Genomic DNA, 12,062 nt, shown 5'->3' with positions numbered 1-12,062 from the left:
CCTTCCCAGGTTTACTTTAACCTGTAAACTCATTAAAAGCTCATATATAAACTCATATATACACACACCACACCTTCAAGGAAAGAAAGTGCAGGAGTACCATCACTTCCCAGGGATTCAGAGAGTAATGTGTCCATTCTCTCCCATGTTCCATACCTGCTGCAACCGTCTGACCTCTTCTTGCTTCTCCTGCAGGACTACCAATGCTTCCTTGTGCTCAACTTCCAACTGCTGCCTTCTCTCAGCCACATTTCTCATGTGCTGCAAAACAATTCACAGGCAGCTGAAGGGTGCTGGTACTGAAAAGCTGTCCTGTGTCCTATCATGGACCACCCAGTCAAAACATGGCTTGTATTTCATGTCATCATGAAACGGAGGAGAAAGTAAGAAACTCTTATCACAAGCCAGGGCAACACAGTCAAAGAAACTCCTTAAATCTTTGCTGCTCACTTTACTTCCCCTCTCACCCTCCCTGAAACCACGTACCAGGATCCTGCAGAATTCCCAGCGGAAGCACAGAGACAAAAGAATGGACAAAAAAAAGCAAAGAGACAACATATGCCATCCAGAAGCAGCAGTAAGTGCCTGAAGAGTCCTTCCAGACATGTGGCTCCTACTGACCTTCAGCACCTGCTCTAGACTCTCCAGCTTGGTTTGGAGTCCTTGATTTGTCTGAATCACTGAATCCCGTTCCTTACTGACCAAAACAACCTGCAGCTTCAGGTCAGCATTCTCAGTTTCAACCTGAAGAGAGAGGATTTTCAGTCAGCACAAGTAGCTATGAGTATTCTCTGTAGAAATAACAGAGGACAATTTATTTCTGTATCACAACAGGTTGTTTTGCAAACCTGCTTTCTACTTCTAATGATACCAAACTCATAAACCTCCTCTCCCTCTGGCCTTCAATCAAAGCATGAGCATTTGTCTCAGTCCTCAATGTGATAAACACTTCATCTGCAGATGCTGCTTCTCCCACTAGAGTCACCTCCCCATGCTATTTGCAAGGAGGAAGGGACAGGGACAAGGGCAGGCTACACACTGAAAAGGTATATAAAAAAGGCACAAAGGTCTACAAGCTTTTTTAATCCTAGATGGTAGGATTAAACAGAGAGAACAGTACAGAAAGCTCAGCAGCCTGCTGAAATCATGTTTAACTCCTTCACTTACTACTGACAGTTTCAGCTATGTGCTTTGGTTCTAGGGTGCACTATGGCTTGATGATTATTAGCAATGTAGATGATTCACAATGCAGATTATTCACAACAAACAGTTCCACATAGAGCAAAGAGTTAATAAAAACGTGGGAAGCTCCATGCATGGTGGCAGCATTGACACTGGGATAGACAAGTGAATTTCTAACTCTTCTGCATATTTGTCCAGAGAAGGAGGTGAGAAACCCATGGAGGATCTTTATTGGAGGACCAACTCTTCCACCATTCTCACACACATGTTCCTAGAACACAGAGGTGCAGGCCCCTCCCCTACAATCTGCTCTGCAAACTGCACAGTGCAGCTACCCCACCTTTGTCTCAACACATGAAGCTTTTAGGTTTTCCACCTGGCAAGGACAGCTCTGAATTTCAGGGGTGTTTTTTGCCCTGCCCCATCAACAGCCACCAACACCCCTCTCTGAAGATAACAAAAATTGTTTGAGGTGACTGAGGACCTTCAAACACACCAGATGCTTGGCACCACTTCCAGTGATGGGTTCTGCTCTACTGCCACTCTGACCAGTGTACATTGCACCCACCAACCATCTTTGGTTATGAACTCATTAAAATGTTACCACAGGTAAATCAAGTGGGAACTTAAGTAAGAACAAAGCAGCTTGCTCAAGTCTTGGGAAACTGTAATAAAAATACAGCAGTTAACTGCTCTGCTTGGTGCCCCCTGGGGGTAGGCAGGACATGGGTATAGATGGGCACCTGAGCATTACACAGCTGGAAAATTAAAACCTTGCATGCTAACAAGGTCTCCTCAACAAAATTTTACAGAAGCAGATGTTCCATCTGACAAAGATACTGCTTTTTACCTGTCCTGCCCATCCAGCCTTCTCATTCAGCTGCAAGTTCTCTTTGGCCAGTCGTGCATTTTCACTTTGTACCTCCTGCAGCTGGATCTCCTGTCAGAAAGAGCAGGGATTACTACACCTTGGACTAAGTCCCCCAAATTATTCTGCAGAGTGTTAACTGTCAGTGCAGGATGCTGCTTGAGGGGTGGAAAGCACTGCCCAAGCAGGCACCAGCCCTGTGCCAGATGACCTCTTAAGTTTCTTTTTCCATTTACATAGCCTCAAAACTCAGAATGAGAAAGAATGTGTTTACTTCACAGCTCCAGTGTCACATTATTTACATACCAGTATCTGGAGCTCCATCTCCACCTATATCAAGGCATCAAGTTTCACTGTTAGTTCAAGACCAGTCTTCTTGACCAATTTCAGTTAAGGAAGAAAAATTGTTTGGAAGAATGATGCTAAAGAGAGTTCTAGACTGCAAACACAAGAGTTTGAAATGGCTGACTCTGAAATTCAGTCCAGAGTTAGGAAAGTAAGGAGCCAGCTAAAGAGAATGCAGTCCCTGAGCAGGCAAACCATGGACACAAGGAGACACTGACTGAATCTGTCTGGTCCAGTCCACCTGCAGCAACTTTGCACAGCACTAGAGGGATTTAATAGTTGCATTAACACACAGCTGCTCAAAGACACACACAGATTGCCCCATCCCAATATTTTATGAATCATCAAATATCTTCTGCTTATTCCAAGAGCTGATTCCTTGCACACACAGTCTAGGTCCCAGGACTTCAAGGTGAATCAGTCCCTTCTGGGCTTTGCAAATCAATTGTCTAACAACATCCATGACCAGCTTGTTCCTTAAACATCCCATTTTCATCCAGACAATGAGGCTGAGCTATGCACTGACTTGAAGAAGGCATCTAATAAGAACATCTAATCAGAAGGTAAGCACCCTTGGGTGAAACTATAAATTGTCACAGTCACCAACAGTGCTACTGCTGTGCAGTGCAACAGTCCAAAGTAGGAACAGAAGGGGGAAATCCAGATGCTGTGATACAACCTGCAAATCTCCACAAGATTACACAGAGGTAAGATTTCATCCAACAAGAAGCACATGAAAATGAACATGGATTTCTGTAATGAGCATCTCAAGATGCAGAAACCTCTTGATATTTGTCTGGAGTCCATAAGGAGATGATAATAGCTCCTCAAATTAGCAAAAACTTTGGAGTTTTGTTCTGGGATTTCTGTGGCTATATTCAACCCACAGCTCACTGAAAGAGGAAATAACTTCAGCCTTAAAGGCTGGAGCCCAACATTTGTGACACTGTTCATGTTAAGAGACACACTGGTGATTCCTTAATAAGATAAGCTAAGGAGAATCTAACCAGGCACACAACAATCTATCTCCTCTTCCACCACTGTGCTTCTGACAGCAGGCAACAAGAACACTTACCAGTTCTTTGCATCTTTTATGTTTTTTCCTCACTTCATGCTCAAGGTTTTCACATTTTTTGCGCTTTTTCTTGAGTTCAAATTCCTGCATGAAACAAGTGCAAGTAGATCACCAAGTCTGCATTCTTACAATGCATGAGAAATTCAAGCCCAGCTTCTCAGACCCAATGCTCTAACAGCAATTTTTATTTTCTTAAAATCTCTTTGTGGCAAATATAAATCATATAGAAACTAAGAGAGATTTTTTTTAAGGGTAGTAAAAGAAAAAAAATGTTTAAAGTGAAACAGCAATTCCCCTTTTCCCCAAGCCTTTACTCTTCTGGAAACAGTTCTGATTCCCATTTGCACAGATTGGTCCTATTTGTATAGAGTAGTGTGGGGGACAGGATGTGGGGGATAAAAAGACAGAGCTGTGCAAAATATTCAGCTTGAAACACCAGCTGTGCTATCTGAGCTCTTGCCCTAATTCAAACAACATCTAACAGAGAGCAGACATCCCCTGATTATTTACCTTTATCTGCACTTAACTTGCTACCACTCCTGGTCCTTCAGACAGGTAAGAACTGCTAAACCTCACTGCAGACTGTCCTAGTTTGTTGCAATAATTCATACAGGACACGTTCCTCTCATAATATCTCTCCCAAGATCAGTCATATCTGTTCCCAATTCAAGTAAGACTAAAACAAACACAGCACAGAATCTACTGGTGTGCTTCCCCCTCGTTTTAGGGTGACATATTCCCCCACCAGCCCAAGACCTGGAGGTGCCTCTCTCCATGCTGATGCCCTGTGTTTTCCCAACAACTCCCTAAGCTTCCCACTTCTGCAGAGCAGATGAAGACTTCAGTCCCCAAAATCTCTGCCTGGATTGAATGGATGAAAACCCTAAGAAAAAAGCACAGCATTCTTTCACCCAAACCCGTGTTCACAACTTACCAGCTGCTGTATCTGTTGGCTGCTCTCTTGGTCTGCTATTGCATTTTTGGGAGGGAAATTTTCATGTCCTTCAGAGGCAGGTCCCAGTGGCTGCACACCTGGTCCCACCTGCAAAGTCAGGGAGATGCCAGAGAGCACAGGGACAGGCAAGAGGGCAGAGCACAGGGACAGGGGGAGAAGGGGAAATCCTGACAGTACCACCTGGGAGAGTAATGCTCCACATGAATACCCCTGACCTCTAAACAGCACCACCAGATATGAAGAAAGGGGAACTCAGCCACCAACGATGTCTCAGTTCTCCCATTCCCCTGGGAGTCTTCTCAAGTCCAGCTCAGATCAGTCCAGCTGGGCTAAACCAGCCAGATGAACCCTGGGCTCCAGAAAGCTCTCAGGTATGACCCCCCATTTGTGTCTCATCTAAAGTTTCAATGAGAAGCATCAGCAACACCTCTCCTGGACCTCTCCAAAGCAGTAAAAAAAAGATGGAAGATGATCTGGAGGTCAGATGGTCACAACACAACCCTCATAAAACAGCAGAAAGTAGAAACCAGTGAAAATGTCTGAATCCAAAGACAGGAAAGAACACACAAAAAATACCAAGAAATGGTGCATCCCATCTCAGCTGATAGCTAAGGAGGACTGAGATGGCAGCAGATGTCCTATGGCTTCTGTGCCACCACCAAACCAGATGAAAGGAGACTTTTTTTGTACACAAGTTTCTAAGAAAATGCCTTTTAATTTGGGCTCCAGACAAACATCCTTTTAATACTTCAAGCTTTCACTCTCAACTCGATATTTAACTCGACATTGTTTGACTAGGGCAAGGCCTAAGGTAAACAGAAAGAAGAAAGAAGTCTTTGATAATGTTTTAAACATTGAATTTAAAGCTATTTTTGATAAACACATTTTAGGGACAGGCTCATCAAAGGGAACTTGTACAGTGAGCAAGCAGCAGGATTTGTGACTCCATCTCAGTCTTTAACCTTGGGTTGGCTTCTCGTCACAAGTGGAATTTCTCATTTCATTTGGAACACCCACAGTGCTGAGGAACCCATGTTCTGAAAGCCAGAAAACTTTTTCTAAAGAGACTGCACTCAAGCCCAGGCTATCAAGGTTTTCACATCTTCTGCTACAAAAGAAACTCTGAAACCACCTCCCATGTGAATCTTATTCCCTACCCCCTGAAACAAGGTTCACTGGGGAGTCTGAGCACCAACCAGTGCTTGCACATCTTGAGATCCTCCACCCCAGCCATGGTACCCTCCAACCCCTGGAAGCTTCCAGATGTGCCAGGAAACCAGCACTGAATTCTGGAATATTTATGTATAATGTTTCTGAGACCATTTTTTTTTTTTAATAAACTATCTGGCACATCCTAAGCCTCAAATCTGTATTTCATACCTCCCCTTCAAAAATACACATCCTTGCAAGGTGATAATGCTCCACTTCAGTCAACCTCAGTGAAATGATGTCCCAAGGAATGCTAGTGGGTGCCACCTGAAGTTACATCCTGCACAAGTGCATGTGCTTCACATGTCACACTCTCTTGCTAACAGATATGCAAGACAAATTTGCTTGTTTGTGATCATTTTGCAGCAAAAAGCTAAACAGAATGATAACAATCCTAATTACAGACAACTTCCAAAAATTACAAAATTATACATTTTACCACAAGGACCTATTTCCCCCACTAGAACAAAAGACAGTCACATGCTCACTGTTATATTTACCCAGAGCCCAGACTCATCACCATATTAAACAACTGATAAATGAGACTGGCACACATCACCATGAGAGCTGTGACCTGGAGCTCTGCCACCTCATTCCAGCAGGGACTGGAAGACACTCAACAAATGGGCCAGGTGTAAGAAATCTGTTCAACTACCCAGCTAAAAACCACTGTAGAAGAGCTGCTCCTCCCACCCCATCACACTGCCACATGCTGTGCACTGATGCTGAGAGGGCAGGATGGGGCCCTACACCTGATCAGCAAGCCCAGGCTACACCACCTAAAGCTACAACTCCAGCAGGAACAGAAAGATCTGTACTTTGGTTAATGACCAGAAAGTTTAAAGTACAAATTAAAATGAAAATGCTGTAGACTTTCTAGAAAGCTCTGCCCTTGGCATCAGAAAGCACAATCCTGCCCCCCAGAAATCAACACAGTGTCTTTCACATCCCCACTGCTCTGCCAGGGCAGTTCACAGCAGGCAGAGCTGGACCAGAAAACAGAGGGAGGTTTCAGGGCAAGCAGGAGAAGGCTGGGTTTGTTAGGTTGGTTTTAACTTGGATTCATCTCATCCCACCACTCAACACCAGTTGCACCAACACAACTGAAAGGGCAGGGGGAACAAACAGTGGGGAACAAGAGGTTGTTTCAGCCACCACTGCCACAAAAAGAAATCCCACTGTAAACTATGATTTGTCATTACACAGACAAGAACCACCCTAAAATTCTAAATAAAGAAGTAGAGAAATCAGAAGGAGAACAGAGAAATGCAATTTTCCAAGGACACTTAAAAGGAAATTTGATCTTTATCCTCTGTGGGAGTTCTCTGAAAGTTGGAGGGTACCACCCTAACACACCCTGCTGGTGAGCAGGACAGGAGAGCAAAGTCATTTCTTTTAATTAGAATAACTGTGGCTACTGCCCCAAGAGTTGTCTTCACCATCAGCCTGGCACCACTATGCCCACATAAATACAGCCCATCCAGCCCACTGTGTTCTGAACCACAGCTTTCAGCTAAGAGACTGCAACCCTTGCTCCCGCTCCACTACTGCTGTCAGGCTTAGTCTTGTTGCTACTTATCAGCCAGAAAAAACTTCTGACAACGAGGAGAGACTCTCCTGAATCAGAAATATAAAGACAACACATGAGAAAGACCATAATATATGCTACAGACAGAATCTGCAGGGTCAGCTGAAAACCAAGGTATGGAGAGACTGAAGAAAGACAAGGGCAGAGCACAGGGGTAAAAAAAAGAAGTCTGTGCATTCCTCTTCATTGTGGAGGTGATGGGCCAAGGGGACCGAAATCAGAGCTGAAGATCTTTCTCAAACTGAGCAGTCTGTGAGAAGAACTGTGGAAGCCAACAATAAACAGTAACAAGTCTCCAAGATTAGACAATATCTACTCCCAAGGGTTCAAAAACCCCCTTTGGCATGAACTAAATCTTTCACTTCAGCAGTAACTGAATCAAGGCATGCAATGTGTCACTTCTCCAACACCACCTTACAATGCAAATTAACTGGAAGGTGGCAAATGTCAAATTTTAGGAGTATTTCTGTGGAGATCTGTGGAAACACAGACCAGTACATTTGACACACGTTGCAGGCAAACTGATAGAAACTGCATCAAAGATTAGGCAGATATTAAAAAAAAAAAACCACACAAAAACTCACACATCTTATTGGAATAAAAACACACTCACAAATACATAGTTTTTCTAAGCTGTCAGCAAACAAACAGACAAGGGAGACCCAGCAGGTAGAACCTGCCTGAGATGCTCTGGACATGTTCAACTACAGTGCTCTGAAAGGCTTCTGCAGAGACTGAGACACCACAGGGTGAGGAGGAAGGTTTCCACAGGGCTAAATATCCAGTAAAAATGAGAGTATTAATAGACAAGCAGCAGGAACTGTGCTGTGCATGTAACAATGCAGCAAAGAGACAAATGGTGAAGCTGGCCTCATGGCACTGAGAGATTACAGAAGACCCACAGCCAAATGATGTTTTAACAGAGCCCAGTGCTTAAACAAAAAAGGCAAAGAGATCTGTTGGGAAAGGGAGAGAAAACTTCATTAGGCCACCACAGAAATCAGTGACACAACACAGCATTCTGGGGCTCTGTGTGCAGCCCAGCACAAAAAAGAGAGAACGTGACATTATGATTAAAACTGAAAAATGGAAGAGGCCAGAAAGAAACAAAAACTAAACAAAGGTTTAGTTGGATCAAGGGTTGGACTTGATGATCTCTGAGGTCCCTTCCAACCCAGCCAATTCTATGATTCTATAAAATGACTGAAGGAAAGAGGCTTATAAACTTGTGAATGCCTTGAAGATGACCAACGAGGACGGAATAACTAATATTCTTATTTAAGAGCTGGGGAGCAATGAATTAGAAGTGGTGGGAGCTGGCAGGGTGGGGGCTCGGCAGCCCCTCCGCACACAGCCCATGGACCTGAAATTCTGCGACCGAACTCTTCAGAAAGAAGCCAAGTGAAGCCACACCAGACAAACCCCTCAGGAGGCAGCGGACCCCGCGGTGCCGCCCCGGGCTCAGGGAACCTGCAGCCCCCGGGAGGTGGGGGCACCGGCAGCACCCACCCAGCCACCCAGCCCCGGGGTGCCCACCAGGACTGGCCCAGACCTGGGTCCCCGCGGCGGGCAAAGCCCCGGCCCTCTCAACGCGGCTTCGCCCTCCTTTGAAGGATTTCGCCCCGAAGCGCTGAGGAAAAGCTCCCGCCCTACCCCGCAGGCGGCGGAGGCCTCGGCGGGCCTGTCCCGGCGTCCCGGGGGCTGCTCGGCCCCACCGCGGCACAGCCGCTCCCACACGGTGTCCCTGCCCCCCCCGGCTCAGTCCCCCGAAAGTCGGAGCTGCAGCCGCCCCCAGCCCAGCCCAGCCCGGCCCGGGGAGGGTCTCGGCGGGAGGGCTCGGCCTTACCTGCCGGCTGCGCGGCCCGGCGGCGGGAGGCGGCGCCCGGAGGCGACCCGGATCTGCCGGGCAGTACCACTGCGGAGCCGGAGGGGCCGGCGGGGACGGGAGGCGGGGGACGGCAAGGCCGCAGCCGGTGCTCCCCAACCTGGCTGGGCCTGAGGCCCGGCACACCGCGGGTATTCGCCATGGCGGGGGCCACTGCGGCGGGGAGGAGGGGACGGAGCCGACGGTACCCGCGACGGTTCCAGGAGGGGTGGAGTGCGGGGTCCCGAGGCTGCGGGCCTCCCTGACACCGCCACTGTGGGCAGCGGTGCCCGTGGATCTCCCGCTGGGAATCAGCATCCCAGCCCAGAGGGGCTGCGGCCGCCTCCGTGTCCCCCCACAGCTGCCCAGAGCTGGGCTTTTGTCGGTCATTGTAGAAACCATTAAACCCTGTTAGCAGCCGCTGTGAACTGCAGCCCTCATGTACGCTCTGAGTTTCCCAAGGAGGGTTCGGAACTCAGTAATTAAACAGCGAGACTTCCAGATTCCTGACCCACAGGTCTCACCTCCCACGTGTGGCCCCTCCAAGTGCTGAGGCTCCCAAGCCAACCTCCTTACACAGAGGTGAACCTTTCGTGCGGGTTTTTAGTGTTGGCACAGCGGGTCCCAGGCGTGTGGCAGTTCTTGGCACGGTGCTGCCTGCAGGGGTTTTGGCGGAACGGAGACATTCCTTGAAATGCTTCAGGGCGATCTGTCTCTGCAGCCGCAGCACCTCCTTCTGGGACTCCCGCAAGAGGCGATCGAATTCGATGACATTCAGGCAGCGGGGATCATCCTGCGGGAGACACAAACCCAGCACCGTGGCACTGACAGAGCTCTAAAAGGTGGAACAGGTCGGGTGATGGAAGATGCACGCTCCAAAAAGAAGATGGCACGCACCGGTTTGTGTTTCCAGTCACAGCGCATCCCTTATGATGAGCTTATTGAGCAATGAGGTTATTCCTCCCGCCAGTAAATCATTAGGGTTTTTCTAAGTGTGAGCTTTGTCATTGCCTGCCAGCAGAGAGCGTGTCAGGATAACACCATCCCAGCTCCCAGCCGAACCAGAGCTGCTTCACCTCCTAGGTGTAGGTGCTGGCACTCCCTGCAGCCCTAACGGTGGTTGGAGCTTCAAATGCTGGCAAGAAATTAAGAACATCTGGGATTTGTTTCGTTTTCGCCCAGGATAATGTTTGGTTTTCAAGCATTCTTGATTTCTAACTTCTTCTGGGCCCCTGTGTGTGGGTAAGCCCTTAAAGAGGTCACTCCTCACCCACTCTGGACTCGAAACCAGTACCTTTTGATGGAAACCAGTGTGATCTTACTCTCACAGAAATGGTGAGAATATGTCACCAGCTTGTTTAATTCTTCAAAGATTTTCACAGAAACATGTACCTGCATGTCCATACAGACCTACAAAAGCTGGTTATGAAAACCTGTCTTTACAAATATGCTGCTGGAGGAGACATTGCTCATTCCCCTGGAAAGCTCCTAAGCCGGTGAATTCAGTGCATAATTGGTATCCAGGAAAAAATTTATCTGCTCCCTTGTTCACTTCTTATTCAGGCTAAAAATAGAGTGTGCTTTATAAATCCTATTTGTGCAGAAAACCATGGTTACTCTCATGCTACAAGGAGGGAAACTGAGGCAGCATTAATGGGAACTGATTACAGATTCAAGAAGTGAGCAGCTGGGCCTCCCAGACCCACATTCAGACTATCAGGGTAGTGGTTCTTTAAACAAAATTGGCTGTGTAAATCTCCCTTCCCCCACCAAAAAGACAGCCTCTGAAGCCTGGGGGAACAAGGGAGTAGAAAAGAAGCTCAGTCCTCCACGCAGTTGTTATTATACATGTCCCCTGCAGCTGTCTTGCTCTTTCCCAAAATCCCCAGCTTCCAAGAATCCATGCTGCAAGAAACTGCAGCCTGGTTTTCGCTGGCGTTGGGGTTTGGTTGACAGCCCATCACCAGAGAATAATATCAGGAAATAATTTTATCCTATCCTAAGAGCCCTGACTTTGCAAAACAAGGCCAATGCTTTTGCAGCCCAGCATGCAGGATGTCAGTCCTGGAGTCTCTGAGTAGATCCATTTCATAGCTACTGAAAAATTTTTGCTGATTTAAATACCCTGGATTAAAACTGATTTGGTTACAAACTCTGAGTGTGCACATAATATCTCTGCATATAAACCCCTTCATTGGCATAATGCATTTTGCATGCTGCAGACAGATTATGTGAATTTTGAATTTTAACTAGCTGAAAATTAAAATTTAATGAACTGCTTTCTTGGAAGAGGAATGAGAAAGACAAGATCAGATGGAATGATCTCTCTTGCTCTGTTCTCTGCAGATTCCCTACTCATGTGTCAATACCCCCCATTTCTGGTGCCTTGGTAGTTACACACACAGATGGTCTCTCCTGGTGACCCCCCTTGGCAAGGCAACAGCCAAATCCATCAACCCCCAGCCCTGCACCCCTGTGTATTTCCTTGGCCAGTAATGAATCTGGCTCACCCTTCTTTGTCACATTCTTCTACAATTTATCACTCCCCTGTCTCTGGCAGATTCAGGTTGCCTGCTCTGCTGGGTAACTCAGGCTGCTCTGTAAGGGTCTCTTTCCTCTTCTGTTGGGGTCAGGGATGAGAAATCAAAGAGACAGGAAGGGACTTCCTTCTTGATGACACTGTGGAGCACAGTGGTACCTGGATAACTTTATCCTGTAGTTTCAAGCTAGGAGGGATCAGTGGGGCAGCCTGAACAAACAGCAACCACCCCATCATTCTTGTGCTGGTGAGATCTACATGAGAAAAGATTGAGCATCTCTCTTCAAACCCATAGTTAAAATGAACACTGGGAAGCCAGGGACAGAAATAAAGCTGCTTTCAGCAGGAAAGTATTTGGGATCTAAGTGGGGTGGGTGGAAATGTAAGCATTCATTGAGCCCAGCTGAGCACAGGAACACGGGGTTGTCCTTGACCAC

At 46.9% G+C, this 12,062-nt stretch overlaps 1 protein-coding gene across 4 annotated transcripts in view; it reads right to left on the bottom strand.

Moving 5' to 3' along the window:
- The window catches only part of TSPOAP1 (TSPO associated protein 1), a 47,520-nt gene extending 37,703 nt beyond the window's left edge, over positions 1–9,817 (bottom strand). Inside the window, exons 1-6 of one of the 4 annotated variants that reach the window (XM_030462707.1) lie at positions 9,611–9,817; positions 4,405–4,512; positions 3,471–3,554; positions 2,033–2,122; positions 622–744; positions 157–261 (exon numbers count right to left, since the gene is read on the bottom strand). In XM_030462707.1, coding sequence (XP_030318567.1) covers positions 157–258 — 102 coding nt within the window. In that variant the 5' untranslated portion in view covers positions 259–261; positions 622–744; positions 2,033–2,122; ... (1 more) ...; positions 4,405–4,512; positions 9,611–9,817. Of the gene's footprint in view, positions 1–156; positions 262–621; positions 745–2,032; positions 2,123–3,470; positions 3,555–4,404; positions 4,513–9,068; positions 9,219–9,610 lie in introns of those variants that run through there. The other 3 variants (XM_030462706.1, XM_030462708.1, XM_030462709.1) reach the window with 3 other exon arrangements.
- Between the last annotated feature and the right edge of the window lie 2,245 nt (positions 9,818–12,062).

Source organism: Calypte anna, chromosome 19, assembly GCF_003957555.1.
Source record: "Calypte anna isolate BGI_N300 chromosome 19, bCalAnn1_v1.p, whole genome shotgun sequence".
Taxonomy (NCBI): Eukaryota; Metazoa; Chordata; class Aves; order Apodiformes; family Trochilidae; genus Calypte; species Calypte anna.
Note: the sequence above shows the minus strand (reverse complement) of the source record. Positions and strands in the feature narration are given on the sequence as shown.